This window comes from Chaetodon auriga, chromosome 19 (genome assembly GCF_051107435.1).
Source record: "Chaetodon auriga isolate fChaAug3 chromosome 19, fChaAug3.hap1, whole genome shotgun sequence".
NCBI lineage: Eukaryota > Metazoa > Chordata > Actinopteri > Chaetodontiformes > Chaetodontidae > Chaetodon > Chaetodon auriga.
The window spans coordinates 12,743,170-12,760,802 of record NC_135092.1 but is presented as its reverse complement, the minus strand read 5'-3'; the positions used below and the strand labels follow the sequence as shown (position 1 = coordinate 12,760,802).

The following is a 17,633-nucleotide window of genomic DNA, read 5'->3' as shown; positions in this document are numbered from 1 at the left end:
TGTTTTTTTTAATGCATTGCCATTTTTAACTTTAAATGATTTTTAGGCCCATGTTTAAAGCAGTTTTTTAAGCCTGCCATTACATATTAGACACAGTACACTAAAATACACAATGAACACAATTCATGCTGCAGGGTGACATGGCTGTAGGAGCATTTTAGATTTTTGTTTTTTAGCTGAAATTCCCTTTGAGTTATTGCAGGAAATGTCTGTGTTGAGGCGAAATGTTTTGTGAAAACGGCCAAAGTAAAGGGCAGTGTCAGCTCATCCTCTTAAAGGGACAGCTTGCTCAAATTTTCAGCACTGACTGCATATTTTCCAACCGGTGACCACTGAAATCTAACCTTTAGATTTGACTTGAAGCCCGATCTGAATTCAACTGCCTTTTTGACAGAGAAAATGTTCCAGACCAGACACTAAATGAATTTGAGGATTCTCAAATACATTTTTGTGTGTTCTGCCTCATTCTCTATGATCCACTGTACACCCCCTGTAACAGATCTAATTGCTGTCATTATTATCTATCATCGACATGGATGAAACATATTCCCAAACCTAATGTTAAAATATTGCATTGCATGCACATCCTGGTCATTTGACGTGAAAATGGAGTGAATTTATAAGACTACAGTGCATGTCCAATGTCTTTTGATACATCTGCCTCTCTAACTCTAATTTAAACACTACGAAGCTGTCCCTCATGCCCTAAAGCAGCCCGTCTGCCTCACACACACAGCCTCCCATATAAAACCAGCACATACATGTTTTCACCTTAAAGTAAGGTAACACGCTGTACCTCCAGATGTTATCTCCAAACCAATCGCTTTATTTTCCTCATTTAGTTAGTTTGTTGCTGAATAAGATGTCCGTACCCTGGGACAAGACAGAATAGTTTGTCCTGACGCCCAATCTGTGATGTCACTGCCATGTTCAGCCATACAGACTGCACATGGATGTATGACTGACATCTTACTTGTGAAAATATGGGTCCAAAATGCTCACATTAAAAGGGAAAATGCAAGAATAAACAATAGGCCACTATTTCTATCAAATGCATGTGTGACATGATTGGATCCAGCATACAGACTGACTGCTGAAGGTTAATTTAAAGACTTGAATTTATACAATCATAGATAAATGCATTAATCATCAATAAAATACATAAATATTAGTTTCTCATGAAATAGAGTGAGTATTTTTAGTCAGTTAATGGAATATTCCAGACTGATTCAAGCATCCATGCCTGATGATGAAGGGTGGACAACCCAAAATAAAACACACACAGTATATAACAGTATATTTAAAGAATCTGGGAAGAGTGGGGCATCTGGTTTATTACGAGTTATAATTTGTTTTTCATTGAAGGAAACAGGGTTGACCAGTGTGAGTTTGTGAGAGAGCAAGTTCACCAAAGCAAAAAGGTCTAATGAGGGTACAAGATTAAATGCACATTCAGCCCATTTGTTATCATCGGAGCGTCTCCTGGTCACGCGTTTATGACTTCACTGATAAGAATCCAGGAATCCTGTTGTGATAACTTCATTCATGGTGAACATTTTCAGTGTTTTCTCACACGCACAGTGCTGTCGATGGAGGCAGTGCTTCAGATTGAGTACCCACCCTGAAAATGCAATGGGCATGCACATGCAATAGAGGAAGTGGGAGCAGCCGGACGCAACTGCTGCACATGTGCAACTCAGCTGCGGCAGTGTTCTTACCCAGAGATGCTTTCAGTGAGCAGGCTGATAATAGGACAGGAGAGAAGTGTAGGGGGTCAATTGGAAACAGATTCAATGTGACAGGAACAGGAAGTGGTGAACAGAAAATGCTACCTGGTACAACATGCGCCGGCTCTGTTCCTCTCTCTCGACGCTGCCTGTAAATCATCTCAGCCTTTCCAAATATAGATCCATCAGACTTTGCCATGAACTCAGCTTAAATCTGGAGGAAGTATCATCGGCCCCATCCTGTCTGGCACCTGTTTGATTATTTGGAGGCGAAATGACGCAAAATCATGCTGGGACTGGTAATGGCACCGCAAAAAAAGGAGAAGAACTTAAGATTGTCATAGTGGGAGATGGAGGCTGCGGGAAAACATCACTTCTGATGGTTTACGCCAAAGGTGATTTTCCAGAGGTAAGAACATCTTTCATACAGACATGTTTTTCTGACCAGAACCAGTAACAAGTAATGTTGAAATGTCAACTTACCTCAGCCCTTTTCTGCATCCAAATTTAGTCAAATACATGTCAGCTGCATTTCCTAATATTATCACAAAACTGTTAAAACTTATAAAAAGGCAGAAATATGAAAGAATGTACGCTCACCAGCCACTTCACAAGGTAGGCTTGTACAATCTTATGTGATCCAATACAGCAGCTCTGCATTATTTCTGTCTTTACAGAGCTCATAATGTTCTGTTTTGAGAAAGGTATTGAGTTAACTACATGTTTATTTTTGAGGTTGTAGTTGCAGCGGTGTTGAACATAATATTGAGAGGCGTTTCTAATATTTTGTCTGCCACATTTACATCCATAAGAGGCGTAAGATATAATATAATGCACTTTAGTACAACATCACCGCCCACTTTGACCTCAACAATAACGATAAAGTAGAATTATTACATTTCACTGTCAATAAAAACTGAAATAAGCTTCGTAAAAGTAGAATTAATGGCATTGGGTTGGACCTTGAAGTGGCCGGCGAGTGTGTGAATACACAGTATAAGTCGTATCATAAAATCTTTCTCTTGTGTGTCAAAAACAGAAATATGCACCATCAGTGTTCGAAAAATACGTCACCACTATCTCTCTTGGAGGAAAAGAGATAAAGCTCAACCTGTATGACACAGCTGGTAAGACTCTCTCTGAAAAAATCCCTCCATGTTGAAACATCTATGATTAATTTTCTCATACCAGCAGAATACATTTCACATTATGTAGAAAGACGGTGGGCGTTTGGAGCATGCTGAGCTCACACAGTGACCATTGGATGGAATATAATAGACAAACAATCGTACATTAGTAGCGATTTAATTATTTTTTATCCTTTAAGATGTGTAAAGTTCAGACCTCCTCCCAATGTGTGTTCAGCCTGTATCTGCATGTTCTGACACTGACAGACACAGAGGAAGTGGTAAAGGTCGATGCTGACGTGGGAGCATCATCAGCCTAATCTTTCAGCTGTTTGCATGTTAGTAACGACTAACAAGCTGTTATTGAATCAGTTTAGGAGGCAAATTTAGTCCAAGAGACTGGCAGATGTATTGAAAGTAGTGTCCCAGTTAATGGGTCTCTTTCCTCATACAGGCGGATAATTATATTGATATTTGCTGAATGTTATTTAGATAGAAAATGAAAGATTTTTTAAGAAAAATGTTTATATTTTTCACATGAGGGCATTGAAAACTGTACCACTTTGTGTCAGTGGTACTTTAACTGAAGTATTGGTATGACATGGCATGTATTTCAGAAACTGCTGTGTTTCTGTGAGGCTTGACGCTCCAATGTGAACTATTTTAAAAAGTCATTTTTGGGAAAACTCCAGACAGACTGTACAGGCAGCTTATCTTCTGTAGAGCTGCAGCAGGGTGCCTTACATCAGCGGAAAGGGAAGCTGAAGCCAGGATGTGGTTTTATGCATCTGCCTTAACTTTGTACCATATATCATATCATGCTGCTCAGGCTGTTGCATCCAACGCAGACCAGTTTCTGTCTTGTCCTGCTGTTGCTTTACACAGTTATTTCTGGTTGTGTGCATACTTTTACATTATCAGCGAACATGTCTTGCATGCCTTCATTCTTTTAGGACAGGACGACTATGACAGACTACGGCCGCTCTCATACCAGGAAGCCAATCTGGTTTTAGTCTGCTTTGATGTGACCAACCCCACCAGCTTTGAGAACGTCCTGATAAAGGTAATAATTTATATTAACAACATGCTGCCTTACACAAGCAGGTACAATGAAAGAGGAACGTCAACCCTTAACTGGAGTTCATATACGGGCAGTAAATGATTGATGCTTTGTTGTGTTAGCTGCATTCTTTTGGCTATGATTCACTCATGCGACTGAGCCTGCATGTGGACATTGACCCCCCCATGCATGCAAATGGGACTCTGTGTTGTGCTGGGACTTTCTCTCCTCAGCCCTGTGCACAAATAGTCAAAGCGAGTGATGCTAAAAAGCACACGTCTGATGGTAAAAAGACCAAACATGCAATGACTGAGATCCTTAAATTCCTTAAATTTACCCAGTGGTTCCCAGAGGTGAGGCACTTCTGTCAGGACACTCCCATCATCCTGATTGGCTGCAAGACTGACCTCAGGAAGGACAAAGAGTGCGCAAGGAAGCTCAAGGCCATGAACCAGGCTCCCATCACTTACACACAGGTAAGGCACACAGGTGCAGACATCTAAGTATATGCACTCAATGCAATAACAAATGTCATCCAAATGTACATTTTTCTTTGATTATCACCTGGACAGCACAGCCAGACAGTCTAATTCTGAGTGTTGTGTTGGTTTGGGATGTAGGGTGAGGAGACCCGGCAGCAGATGAATGCAGAGCTCTACCTCGAGTGTTCGGCAAAGTATCAGGAGAACGTGGAAGACATTTTCAGAGAGGCCACCAAGAGAACTTTGGCCTTCAATCGAAAGCAAAGGAACTGTAAGAGGAGGAAGAAATGTGTTGTTTTGTGAAGAAACAGGACAAAGGTTCGAGGACAGCGACACTGGAGATGGCCTCAGTTTTTTTTAAAAGGAACCGCTCACTCACACAGAGAGTGGCCGGACATTCAGAGACCAAAGATGCAGCTTGAGCGCTCAGAAAGTTTGGGCCCCACTGAATCATCCTTTACTGTCACAAGAAAAGGCCTAATGATGTAACAGGAAAGACAATTTAGCAAGAAGCCGCAGCAGTTTGGAGATTTTCCAAAGTGGAAAACAACTTGAAATGCCTTCTTTTTTTTTACTGTAAGATTTTTTTTGGTTTGTTTTTCTGTATAAAATCTTTGTATGCTGTCAAACCAGTATATATATATATATATATTTTTTAATCTGAACATATATTGTACAGTTAGTTCTTTTATCATGTAACTTTTTTCTCCTGATCTGGTTTAAAAACTGCTGACAGGTAAGAAATTCTCAGACAAAATGGTTGTTGAGGTGCAGCATATCACAGTACTGTAGCTCTCAGTAATGAGGAACAAAGAACCTCAATGAACGCCCAATAATGTACCCGTTCATTTCCAGGAAAGCAAAAACACTGAACTAGAGTTTGTTTTGGAGCAGCTTCAACTGGAAGATCTCTTAGCTTTACCAACAGCGCCCACTAGTGTTGGAAAAACTGAACGTGTGCAATGGCTGCACAATTTAGGCATTATGGCCACAATTGCCACACAATGAATTAAAGGCACAAGATTGAAATATATTCTGTCTCACTGCACAAGAAACACAGAGATGGAGACAGTTTTAAATGAGGTGTTTAATTATTAATATATTTTCTTTTACAACTCTGTACACAGATTGAGAAACTGTCGACCGACTCTCGCTACTGATCACACTCAGGCACCAGTTACAGTCTTTTCATGAAGGATGAAGACATTATTTAACACCAGCTACATCATAAAAATGAGGGTTTAATCATTCTGGCAGCTCTCGCAGCAAATGTAACGTTTTTGGTCTGTGACGTCAATTTTTCCCATCAATAAAAAAAAGGTACATATAAACACTGTGATTGCTTTGTGGGAAATGACCAATGTCATGCTACCGTCTTGATTTTCAAAATAAATGGAGACTGACTTTTTTTTTTTTTTTTGTGGCGACAGGCCGGAGGGAGGATAAGGCATTAGGGACCTGACACTACTACAGCTGTTGGTTTGAGCCCATCTGAACCTTAGCTGAACAAACAAAAATACCCTCGTGTAACACTTTCAAACAAGCATGAAACATGAACCAGACAACACCGCAGAGAGCTAGAGCAGAAGCTCCAGGCTTGGCCGTAAGTGAATTCATACAAAGATTTTATTTAGTTTGTTGATTGGAATTAGAAAAACAATAATCCAGCACATTTCTAGTCATCCCTCTTTAGTCTTACAGTACCAGCGCTAATAGCAGCATTTGATCATAACACAGTTCAGCAACATCACATAATAAGATAGGACTGACAGCATGTTTTTTTTTTTTCCAATAATGATCAATTGAAACTACGAGGACTTCAAGTGTTAAATTGAACTGGAAGTTTAAAAAGCTTGAAACTAAATTTAGATCATTAGTGAAACATAATAAACCTACACATGTATTACAGTCTGTCAGCATTACATTAATGAGAACTGTGGGTGTTGACTGTGTGGAGGAGTTCACACGTTTTTCTGTGTTTGTTCTTGTAACTCAGCCACATCACCAGGTTTAGGCGTTATATCATACAAAAACAGTTATGGCTTTTGTAACCGCTGTCTGAAGGAAGAAACCGCGTTGTATTCCCTTGCAGTCCCTCGCACAACAACAACAAAAAAAAAAAACAGCTGCCACTGACTCCAGACAGACAAAACACACCTGAAGCAGATTCTTCTTTCTGAAAGCTGAGGGTCATTTTGGGCAGTCAAATATCAAGTTTACCCCCTTTTTTTTTTGGACAAAAACTAGTAAAATAAATACTGGTTAGCAGTGAAATAGCGCAGCAGGGAGTTGAGACCTACACATAAAAGGTGAAGCGCAGTGCCACGTTGAACAACTGTGTTCAAGCAGTTTGACCTTTACTACTTCACAGAAGTATGAAGCATGTACGTGACAGACGTTGGGTCTTCAAAGGCAAAACTATAAGTCGGGTCGGTTGATCGAGGCTACCCTCTTTTAGTTGCATATGATTTGAACAGAGGCTCTCTGACAGATTCATGCACTGACTGACACAAACACCCAAACACGACACATTCTTTCCACTCGCTGTTTTTCTATGTACAGGATAAAGCGACAAACGGTTGTTCTATCAGGCGAACGCCACTTTGTGTTGTGACCGACTGTGCGGCAACATCGACGACGAGTCACTGAAAAGCAGAAGCCTGTTGGCCAGGTGCTTTGGCTGGACGCTGCTGCTGCAGCCTGAGAGAAGCAGCGGTTTCAGCTTCGCCGTCTCCCGGCCTGATCGCACTGTGGTCAGTCTATCAAGCGATTGTGCGTGTTGCTTCAAAATTACTGGCCGCTGTAAGAATCTGAGGTGTCTGGCTGAGTTTCTGTCTCAGTTGGTCTTTTGCACCTTTTCCTGGTTTTTCTGAATCTTTTGGTGGACGACTTTTAACGTGGTGAGGAAGTTTCCCAGGAACAGGACGAGGAAGGTCAGCGCCAGCATAAATACCTGAAAGAAATATTGAAGGATTAGGACACATTAAGGAGGTAGGGATAAAATGAATTCACTGACGCTACACAAGACTTTATCACAGGTAACTTTGAGTGAAATCGAGGTAAACACATGTGCTGCATGAGTCCGATGCAGATGAACTTTCCCTGCACCTCCTTTGACTTAACCTCAGAAGCACTGAAGATAAAATGCACAAATGACTAAAAAAAAAAAAAAAAAAAAAAAGGATCAAACTTCTTCCTTCTGTCTAATCTGTCTCGACATGTCTTTTGACATTTAAGCCGATGCCAATGCGATCCTTACCTGCCACTCCTTACAGTCCTCATGTCCTGCCAAGCGAAACAGGGTCACTGAGTTGTACAGCTGCCAAAACTGTGAAGGAAGAGGACACATTATCTTTCACAACGCCATTGCACACTCTGTTGCACAAGCAGATTTCGCTTTGATCCACATCTTTCTCCACTGATCATCCAGTTTCTGAAAAATGCCCAAAAATATTGTGCAATTGCGTGCTCTTTTGATGCAGATCAAACAATGAACGCTGGTGTAAAATGGCCCCGTGAGCTTGCATGATCTTGTCCAACGTCCTGCTGACATTAAAGTATTTGGAAAAAAGCGTTAAAGCTGTAGTTTCACATTAAACAAAAGTATGTTTTTACTTACATGGCCAAAAAAGAGGAACGGCAAAAGAAAAGTGAGGCCTCTCCACATCCAGGACTGAAATCCCTCTGCAGAGACACAAAACTGTAACGGTGACCTTGGGACAACATGACACAGAATACCACACAGTTGTCGTCTCCGCACAACAATTCAACATTAGAGATGGTTCGGGAAGCAAATTCATCAAAGTCACACTGAAATTACTCCCAGACATCTGCGTGGTAGCATGCTGATGTTTACAACTGTCTCCATCTCTAACCTTTACCCTATTTTTTCCAGACATGGTGTTGCAGATGGCCCAAGAGTTCAAACGATTGAAATCACTACCACCAAAAATAGCTTACAACGCACCCACTGTGAGGTCCAGCTGATTTCTCTCCCCCAAAGCTCGCAGCCTGTATAAGCAGCCGCTCTGGTAGTAATACTGGAGGAACTGAACAAAGCCTGGAGGACAAACAGAAGGAAAAATGGCAGATTACAGCACAGTCAGCGATTAACAGATCAATTAGATTCATGAGGTATCTCAGGGCTGGAAAGGAAAACAGCTTTTGATGACTAGCATCAGCTTATCAGCAGCCCCCAACCCATTTAATGGAAAGGAAAAAAGTCAATAGCTGCGTGTGATGTGAAGCTTTATACACTGAAAAGAGGTCATTCTGTCCTAAAACAAAACCAAAATAAAGCTGTATTTCTTCGAGGCTTAAAAAAGACCTTTTGCCTGTTTAAACATTTGACTTATCACCCAAAAGCCCAACCACACAGCCCCATCACACCTCCATGTGCGATATACCAGTCAATGACTCTGACACCCATGTGTGAACTGACGTTGCCTCTCTATTCTGGTGAGAAGAAATGTTTACAGAGGAAGTGCTTTATCAGCAGGCGAGCAGTGAAGCATCCGCAGTCTAACATCTTTGACTGATAGAAGTCTGGTTCAATTCATGCTAAAATTCAACAGTTCCACACATGTTTACATTGTGTGTAATCACAGTGTGTCGCAGGTGATCCTGGGCATTGACCTGCTATGACTTTGGTCTACTATCATACGAGGCACAGCAGAACGACGGCATCTGAAACGGCAGACGATCTGTCTGCCTACCAACACGCTCATCTGGAGGATTTGTGTGGAAGCTGTTTCATCATCTTTTATTTGTTCTCTTATCTCCTCTTTTTTTTTTTTTTATATTAGCAAACAGCAACATGTTAGAACTGAAACGATAAGTCCTTTAATCAGTTATCAGCTAATCGAAAGAAAATTAATCAGTAACTATTTTGATTAAAAGTTAATCATTTCGGTCAGTTCTCCCAGCAAAAACACCAAACTTTCCATGGTTGCAGCTTTTGTTGCTCCTGTCACAACTTGTTTGAAATGTGTTGCTGGCAGCACATTCAGGATAAGCATACATTTGCAAAAATCAATGAAGTTAACGAGGCCATATATTGAATATGTTGTCTTTGCATCATTTCTGCTCATGACCCAAACGTTATCCTTTGACGTCTATCACTCAGAGAGCCCACAATATGCTGTGCATATACAACAATGTAATAAATACACATATTTTGTTCCAAGTCTAAACAGATGAAATTCTTACTCTGATATATGGAGAAAGCAAGGAACTGGCTCCTGAACATCTGATACATGGGGCCCTCTGGCCTGTGAAAAGACACAAGGTTAAAACTGTAGCCCGTCTCGCCTGAAACGTGTCACTTTGAAATCAGAGAGGAGAACTCACCAGGTGAGCATCACACCTGACAGGAAGGTCGATACGTAATGGTGAGACACCCACCAACCTTTGATCCTGAGAAGCACAAGAAGAGCACAGGAGGAGATGATGACTGTGTAACACAGTAGATCAGGAAGCACATTTTCAAAACACAAAGGAAAATGAGCGCACACCTGGAGCCGTTGCTCATGAGGATGCTTTCCCTTATGGTCAGTGTGCAGTAGTACCACACCAGCAAAAAGTTGAAGATTTCATCAGTGACTCTAAAGACAAAACAAAACAGTGAGCCGCCCTTTTAGGTTTTAATAAATCAACAATAACAATGGGGGGGGGGGGGGGGGGGGGGGGGGGGGTGTTCTCTCACCGACAGTTGAGAAAGAAGAGGCAGGTTATTGCTCCAAACATCAGGATTATTGTCATATAAAGCTTGAACTTCTCATACTCGTCTTTGTAGGCAAATCTATGGGAAGGAATGGAGGACGAGAAGATGAGCAGCTGACAACAAACACACACACACAAGTCAAGAGTCATTTCACAATGTCCCCCAGGCTGAATACTTGACATACTTTGCCTGGTTACTGAGAAGTGTTACGTTCACATTGCCCAGGACCAAATTCAGGTACAGCCTGAAAACAGACACACAAAGAACACATAAAGATCTAAAGCTCGCTGTCTGTAATGTCGAGTGAATTGCCAGCACGAACAAAAGGTGCCCACCCGTTTTTCTTTGGCAAATATGCTTCCATGTCAAAGAACACATTTTCTTTATCTTTGATTTGTGTCTTGATGTCCGTTATTAGTTCCAGTTCCTTCTCGCTGCATGTTTGTGCACACCTGTGAAGAAAAGAGCAAAAGATCATGAGTGGAGAAGAAGAGGAGGAGAGATATCTTAAAGCTCGCCATGATCTAAGACAGCATCTTTTCTGTCATGTCTCAGACTGATAGAGATAATCACTGAACCATTAAATCTGCCTCGACTACTTGTCATTTCCAGAAATTACTCATTTTGAGCAGCTGTTGACAGTTTCCTGTCTTTGCTGACTTGGCTGCACCATTTCCTTGAGTTCTGACAAAATACCAACTTTCATGTCTGCTCAGTTGCAGGGATGCTGCAAAATGTACCCATGAGTGAGTCAAACTGGCCAGTGAGCCAGACTGTGATGAACTACTGTACTGACTGCAGTGTAAGCAAACAATGTGTAAAATAAACATGCGGTCTCTCCTGATTGGAGAATACTTACTTGGCCAGGCTGTACCGCAGGTCTTTCAGACATTTTCTCTGTTTACTGATGGCGCTGCTGCATGTTGTCTGAAGGTTGGTGAGCTCCTCGAGTTTTTGTCTGTATATTTTGTGAGTTTCCTAGTGATCAAACAAACAGAAAAAGTGAGCGTGGAGAATGTGCAGGGGTGAAAAAAGTCTGCTGACTCCTGCCTTTCAGAGAAATTCAGTCACAAATATGAAAAGATGAAAAAAAAAAAGCACGGCTGATGGGCGTTTACAACCAATACAGAATGCACCGAAAGCACTTATTTGAAAGAGTGAAACTGGATCCTAATCTCAGCCAAATCTTTGTCCAAATCTCAGAGGACAATGCTGAAGAGCTCTGGGTGAACAGAGTCTCTATTCAGGAAGAGATGGAAATGCTTTACCCTGTGAAATCTTGTTTGACCCTTCTGTTTGTACACAAGCAACCCATGACACCCTGTTATGTGGTGAAATAAATATTCCAGTTTATATGCAATCTACACTGGCAGACCAGAGCACCCCCGCCCCCCATCAGCACTGATGTCTGGGGGTGAGACAGTCCTGTGGTTTCATGTTAGGGACTTCCCATCCACCCTAAATACAATTTGCAAATCCATGAGATTACCTCTTACATCTTTATTAGCACGTTATGTGGAATATACAGGATCAGGTAATGTCTCGCTGTTGAGGATCAAAGACCAAAAAAGGTCAATCCTAGTCCAAAGTTTCATTTCAACATAATAAAAGGAGAAGTGGCCCAAACAAAGGTGTTTTGTCAGCTGCCGTACCTTTCTTTTCATCGTAAGTCTGCTTGATAATGTGTTTAAATGTACACAAAGTACATCATCCAAACTGAGTTTAATGTGGCTTGACCCTGGGAAAATGTGATGGAGGCAATGAACTCAATACATGATCTATTGTTGTGTGCTTGTGCAATCGGTGCTTTCAGATACAGGACATCCTGAAAAGCAGTAAGAGATCGTGACCTTTCAGAGGAGATAAGCAAACAGACCGCTAATCACACTGCGTTTCCTATGTATGTAGCTCACATGACAGTTTTCTCAAATCAATGTCATATCAATAATATTGAGCCTGAAATGGCACAGATGTAAAAATACACGCTCTGGAAGGAAGCAGCTAAATATGAGAAGGTTGATTATTAAACAGAACATGTAAGCTTCATTTCAGAAAATCCCCGAACGTTTGACAGTCACCTTCATCTTCTTTCCCTACGGAGCAGCTCCAGATTTTATATTTTGATGGCATCACAGCTCCACGTCTCAGTTGGCTGATACCGGCATGAGGAGAAGGCTGGTCGTACCACGAGACCATAGACCACATGATGCTTTATTATACCTCAAAGTGATCGGTATTCTTTACTATTACCTATTTTACTACTACTTACATTGTTGTTTCAAGTTAGCCAGCTAGCGAACGTGAGCTAGCGTGGTAGTGATGTCTGATGATGCATTCAGTGACTCCTAAAGTATTCACTCAGGCAGAGCAGTGAGCGTAACAAACACGTGGAGTTGCCTTCTCGACCTCTATGTAACTTTTAGCAGCAATTATTACACATTAATTAATCACAAAAGAGTACAATGTGTGGTTAGCTAAGTAAATGAAACGTTAGCTGCTCATTAGCCGCACAACACGCTAGCAGCAAGACAAGCAACCTGCTGCTAACCTTAGCAGCTGTAACATACGGATGTTACAGAGAAGTCAAAGATGATGAACGTCCACTGAAACATATTCCATCCCTTAGGTATTGCTACCAGCAGCGTAGTTATTGGCTCAATGCTGCGTTTACGACTGGGCTGAGAATGAATGGCGAATAGGAAGCAGCTATCCAAACTAACGTAGCCACTGGAGTATCGGCTGTCAGTGCCATCCACGACAAGCTACAGCCAACAATCTAATATAGATAATGTGCTCGTTGTAATGTTTTCTGTCACCTGTAATTGTTGATATTCCTCGTCAATTTCCTCCCACTCCGTCTGAAACTTCGGTTTGGACATTATGGTACGGCAACTGATGTAGCAAAGAGGACGGCTCCGTTAGGTTCCACCCCGAACCTCTCCTCACACTGACTGTCCACTCAGACGCTTCTTTAACTGGGCTGCACGGAACATGCGCACATCGTACAGCACGAGTGGCTGTGGCTCAACCAAGCATGAAAGAGAATTCACAAGTAAATAAAAATTCTGACAAGTAAATAAAAATCACGCAGGCAGCATTTGGGCCCCCCAAACGCATTTAAATAAAAGTTATAAACGAGTTTTAATTTAATTTAAACCGCATTGACTACAGTGCACAGTTGTGTTGCTAGGATACCACGAATGCTGTTTTCTCTTGGCTGTGAACACAAGACAAGTAGACGGTTAAGTTTATACTGCTAGCTAGCTGTCTTAACGCATTAATTTATTCAGTAGCTAGATGGCCTGAGTTTATAAACGGATTGGGTTTAAGTGATCTGCTTGGACACATCGCTAAGGTACAAGTATTTTGCTTTGAATGTGTTTGGCATCCTACTGTGGCCGATATTAAGTGACTATAGTAATGTTAACTAGCTAGCATGGAATGGGTAGCATTTGATGGCTAACGTGGCTAATTTAAGCAAATATAACTTTATGCTCATTGTGGCTTCATGTGCTTTAGTTTGCACCGTATTTAAAGACATGCTCTATTGATATTTACAGACGAAAAACAGGTTATGAGATGTTTTGTCCAAAATATTTGGAATTTACTAAAACTTGTCATTGTGCACACATTCTTCTGCTCTGGTAGAATACAGAGTCTATGTATCTGAGTTTTTCTCCTTCTGAAATGGGATTGTTAATATAGGGGAAACCTGCACAGCTCCAAAGATATTCATATAACTTGTTATTTATGTTATAGGGTTTTCATTAAGCTATCCACAGCCATGCCATATATTAAAGCATCTCCAAAAAATCAGCCCTCCTCAACATTGTTGGATATTAAGTCACAGAAATGTGGACTGCGGTGCACAGTGTTTTCGGTCAGTGGAAATGAATACACCGGGGAGTGGCAGGACGACAAAAAACATGGTGAGATACAGTTCAGTGTGAGCTTCCACTAAACTGGTGAGAAATTTGTGAAGGCCTTGTTGTGATAGGCAACACACTTGAACTACATTATAACTTAAAGGTTTGCTTATTATTTTTCAAGGGAAGGGAACTCAGGTTTGGAAGAAATCCGGTGCCATTTATATTGGAGACTGGAAATTTGGAAAACGTGATGGATATGGTGCCTACAGTGTGCTCCTCCCAAAGACAAAGAAGTATGCAAGGAAGTACTGTGGTGGATGGAAAGATGGAAAGAAGCATGTATGTATTTGATATGTTGTTAAGTACCTGCACTCTATAACACATGTATGTGCACTCTACTAAATTTTGAGTCATTTTCGATCTCTTTAGGGCTATGGGACGTACTTCTACAATAGCTCAGCAGTTTATGAGGGAGAGTGGAGTGAGGACCAGCGGAGTGGCTGGGGAAGGATGTACTATGACAATGGAGATATCTATGAGGGAGAGTGGATGAAGGATAAGAATCATGGACAGGGCATCATTCGATTTGGTAAGAGAACTAAAAAAAAATCTGAAGTAGATCATAGTTTAGTGGGGTAAAATGCTAAATTTTTAAAATTTGACTTTGCACCTTGTGTCCAAGCTAATGGCAACTGGTATGAAGGCACCTGGCGAGATGGCAAGAAGAACGGTAGTGGAAAGCTCTACTATTCTGACAAAGGCCAGCTTTATGAAGGCTTTTGGGTGGATGGAGTCGCAAAGTGCGGGACCCTGTCGGATTTTGGAAGGGATGAAGCACCAACACCGACACAGCATCCAATTCCAGAGGTACAACATTTTGACCGTGGATCCTTCTACAGCCATGTATCTGAGTTTAGACGCGGTCACAATCAAATAATTATGCACACCAAAGTAATTTTGTGTAGTATTGTGGATTATAATATGCATGTATCTTTTTTCAAGGTACACCTTGTAGATATGCAGTTGGTTTTAAGGGAAGCCCAGGCAGCCTACCTTGAACAGTGTTGAAGAAAAACAAGAGGATCGACAGCAAGTTTCCATTCCACTAAATGGCACAGTGGCATTCAGCATGTTGAGTTTTGCTTTGAATTTTTACACCCACGTCAGTTGTTCTTGTCTGTGGAAAGTTCTGATGCTGTGTTTTTCATGATGCAACCATTAACAATTTAACTTATCATTCAGAAAAATACTAGCTCCCACAAGCCTGAAAGAAACGGAATGTCTGCACCTACATATGACAAGAACATCACCTATCGACACCCAGCTACCATAACTTTCACTTTTACATGCACCTCCAACCACATTTGGACTTCTACCTCCTCTAAAACACACTGCCAGACTGGTCAGGGTCTCTGCATTACTGAGAATAAAACTCAAGCTAAATTATGTTCGAATCGAACATCAGTTTGGTAGAAAAGTACTCATGCATATTCTGAAATTGAATTATGTAAGCAACATGCTAATTTCAGGACACTTAAGAGAAATGCTCAGGCATTACTTGCAAGTACTCCATAAAGGTCGCAATGTGCTTTTGCAGTATGTGTAATCAGTCAGAATCCACCATCAAGGAGTTGCTTGCTTGTATCAGCAATTGCAAGTAAGTTCCATAGCTAACATTACAGCAATGTTTTGAAATAGTAGACCCAAATTATCTTTGAAATTAGGAAAACTTTGAATGCCACTTTATTTTAACACCACAGCCTGTGCTACAGATGCCAGAAAATATTTTCTAATAATACTGTAGTCGGGCAGCTGTTGAGTCAGTCTATGCGAACACCAGGCTTTACAATTGCAAACGGTGAACATTACACAAAATCATGTACACAGTGAATAAAGGAGGGTTAAATACTTGTGGTTTACAAAACATAACAATGTAATATATATTAACAATGCTCATTGACAAATGGCTAACTCAATGCAGCAGGCCTAAGACAGGATTCCAAGTTATTGTTCACATGTCTGTGCCAAAATGTAAGAGAGAAGCTACTAGCACAGTTAAGACTTTCCAATTTCAAGTTACATGCATTGTGGCAGATTTGTGAGTTCACAGTTGATCAGACATGTTTACTAAAAAATACAAACTCATTTCACAAAAGTAAAATTTCACAACACAGAAGTGAGACATCATTCCTGTAAAAAAAGAAGCCAATCATGTAGCTTCTGGCTTGGACAAATCCCAAGGAGTCAAAGTTCCACCACCTTATCTATGGGAAATGTGAGCTTGGAGATTGCAAGATGGAAGACTCCCCTCTGTTGTCCAGCTCATTCTGTAGCCGGGTGAGATTGGAAAGCTCCTCCAGCTCCTGAAACTGTCTGTCAGTCTTGTGGCTGACCAAGGAGCGGTAGAAATGCACAGCAAAGACTATGAAGACTAAACCAAAGGGGACCATAATAGAGGTGGATGTAATAGCAGCAGCCACACCAGATGAAACTGTATTGTTGCTGGACTTGTTGGGCTTTACAGGCAAGAATTTGACCCAGCAGAGTAGAACTACCTCAGCTAGGAAGAGCAGAGTACCAATGACTGTAGAAAAAGCCCATGCCAGTTCAATGTGCCGGTGCATTCGCTCATGTGGAGACTCCTTCACAGAGTTGAGGTTGTGGACATTGCTGACAGCCTCTATATTGGGCAAAATGCAGGTACTGACCATCAGAGCAAACAGGTGAACAGCCACAAGCACAGTGGTGCAGGCACTGAAGGCAATGAGCAGAGCCGGTGGGTAAGGGTAGCTGTTGTCCAGCTGCACTTCCACCATAGCCACCTGGAAAACCGGATCAGAAAGAAAGTCAATAAAATCAAACTAGCAAGATCAGAGAAAGTGGTTGACTCGAAGACAACGTTACCATAGCGAATCCAGAAAGCAGCGCTGATGTCCGGCTGGAAGCCTTCAGCTTCGCTCGGCTCAGGTAGAGCTTCCTCCAAGACAGAGCTTGCAGTGAATGCTCGTTCAGACTCATGTTGCACTGGCGTAGCGGCGCGAACGCAGTTACCTCGTTACTCTAACGGAACACGACAGAAACGAGCCTTCAACATGCCAGCCACAGCCTGTAGTGTACACTTACAAAACATTTAGCCTCGCCAGCTGACGGTACTGCGGAAGCTATTTTTTCACCGCCGCTCTCCAGCGTGTTAAGCTGCCTGCACCTTACATTACCCAGAAGTCTGCGCGCCCTGAAGGGAACATCCGCTCGCTGTCGGTTGCGTTTGCTCACTTTCGTGCTTATTAATGAGCCCGGAGGTAACAGTGGTGTGAACTACCATGTTCAGTGTGTAGTACTTGTCAGAAAATGTAGATATTTGCCAACTTCAAGGTTTGAACGCCCTGTCACAACAGTCCACGCGACTCACGTCACGTCCAGCGTATAGAAACAGAATTATTACTAGAATGAATGAAAGTGGATAAAGAGCTGCTTTTTTGATATGGACAAACTGTTTTATTGCGCGTTTTTCTTTAACGGGGTGGGCTGAACCATTCGGTAATAATGGTTTGAAAATAGCGTTTTTTTAAAATCTAGCTGACCACAAACAACAGTGATTGATCCGATGGGATTAACGCGTCCTCTTTGTAAAAGCAGCTGGAAAGCA

The 17,633-nt window shown here is 41.6% G+C and overlaps 4 protein-coding genes across 4 annotated transcripts; 2 read left to right on the top strand and 2 right to left on the bottom strand.

Moving 5' to 3' along the window:
• Positions 1-1,643: 1,643 nt before the first annotated feature.
• On the top strand, positions 1,644-5,734 carry rhof (ras homolog family member F). Its single transcript, XM_076757598.1, has 5 exons — positions 1,644-2,136; positions 2,767-2,854; positions 3,808-3,917; positions 4,256-4,390; positions 4,535-5,734. The coding sequence occupies exons 1-5, from the start codon at positions 2,002-2,004 to the stop codon at positions 4,697-4,699; spliced, it is 633 nt and encodes a 210-aa protein (XP_076613713.1). The 5' UTR covers positions 1,644-2,001; the 3' UTR covers positions 4,700-5,734.
• tmem120b (transmembrane protein 120B) lies at positions 5,466-13,091 on the bottom strand. Its single transcript, XM_076757596.1, has 12 exons — positions 12,935-13,091; positions 10,978-11,096; positions 10,454-10,570; positions 10,303-10,362; positions 10,101-10,196; positions 9,910-9,999; positions 9,746-9,811; positions 9,605-9,666; positions 8,364-8,456; positions 8,016-8,080; positions 7,656-7,724; positions 5,466-7,349 (listed from the first exon to the last, which is right to left on the bottom strand). Exons 1-12 carry the CDS (start codon positions 12,995-12,997, stop codon positions 7,233-7,235), a joined length of 1,017 nt encoding a protein of 338 aa, XP_076613711.1. The 5' UTR covers positions 12,998-13,091; the 3' UTR covers positions 5,466-7,232.
• A 48-nt stretch (positions 13,092-13,139) lies between these two features.
• Positions 13,140-15,128, top strand: morn3 (MORN repeat containing 3). The gene is made up of 6 exons (XM_076758509.1): positions 13,140-13,473; positions 13,878-14,047; positions 14,169-14,326; positions 14,417-14,576; positions 14,670-14,854; positions 14,990-15,128. Exons 2-6 carry the CDS (start codon positions 13,903-13,905, stop codon positions 15,053-15,055), a joined length of 714 nt encoding a protein of 237 aa, XP_076614624.1. The 5' UTR covers positions 13,140-13,473; positions 13,878-13,902; the 3' UTR covers positions 15,056-15,128.
• Positions 15,129-15,713: 585 nt separating this feature from the next.
• orai1b (ORAI calcium release-activated calcium modulator 1b) lies at positions 15,714-17,233 on the bottom strand. Its single transcript, XM_076758510.1, has 2 exons — positions 16,892-17,233; positions 15,714-16,809 (listed from the first exon to the last, which is right to left on the bottom strand). The coding sequence occupies exons 1-2, from the start codon at positions 17,003-17,005 to the stop codon at positions 16,252-16,254; spliced, it is 672 nt and encodes a 223-aa protein (XP_076614625.1). The 5' UTR covers positions 17,006-17,233; the 3' UTR covers positions 15,714-16,251.
• Between the last annotated feature and the right edge of the window lie 400 nt (positions 17,234-17,633).

What these genes read in the sequence shown, in the direction of transcription:
- rhof (XM_076757598.1), top strand. Translation starts at nt 2,002, where the DNA reads ATGACGCAAAATCATGCTGGGACTGGTAATGGCACCGCAAAAAAAGGA. An exon ending in CCAAAGGTGATTTTCCAGAG is followed by an intron (nt 2,137 to 2,766) that starts GTAAGAACATCT and finishes TGTCAAAAACAG; the next exon opens with AAATATGCACCATCAGTGTT. An exon ending in CTCCCATCACTTACACACAG is followed by an intron (nt 4,391 to 4,534) that starts GTAAGGCACACA and finishes TTTGGGATGTAG; the next exon opens with GGTGAGGAGACCCGGCAGCA.
- tmem120b (XM_076757596.1), bottom strand. Translation starts at nt 12,997, where the DNA reads ATGTCCAAACCGAAGTTTCAGACGGAGTGGGAGGAAATTGACGAGGAA. An exon ending in AGGAATATCAACAATTACAG is followed by an intron (nt 11,097 to 12,934) that starts GTGACAGAAAAC and finishes TTTGATCACTAG; the next exon opens with GAAACTCACAAAATATACAG. An exon ending in TCAGGTGTGATGCTCACCTG is followed by an intron (nt 9,667 to 9,745) that starts GTGAGTTCTCCT and finishes GTCTTTTCACAG; the next exon opens with GCCAGAGGGCCCCATGTATC.
- morn3 (XM_076758509.1), top strand. Translation starts at nt 13,903, where the DNA reads ATGCCATATATTAAAGCATCTCCAAAAAATCAGCCCTCCTCAACATTG. An exon ending in GCAGGACGACAAAAAACATG is followed by an intron (nt 14,048 to 14,168) that starts GTGAGATACAGT and finishes TTATTTTTCAAG; the next exon opens with GGAAGGGAACTCAGGTTTGG. An exon ending in CACAGCATCCAATTCCAGAG is followed by an intron (nt 14,855 to 14,989) that starts GTACAACATTTT and finishes TCTTTTTTCAAG; the next exon opens with GTACACCTTGTAGATATGCA.
- orai1b (XM_076758510.1), bottom strand. Translation starts at nt 17,005, where the DNA reads ATGAGTCTGAACGAGCATTCACTGCAAGCTCTGTCTTGGAGGAAGCTC. An exon ending in TGCTTTCTGGATTCGCTATG is followed by an intron (nt 16,810 to 16,891) that starts GTAACGTTGTCT and finishes CCGGTTTTCCAG; the next exon opens with GTGGCTATGGTGGAAGTGCA.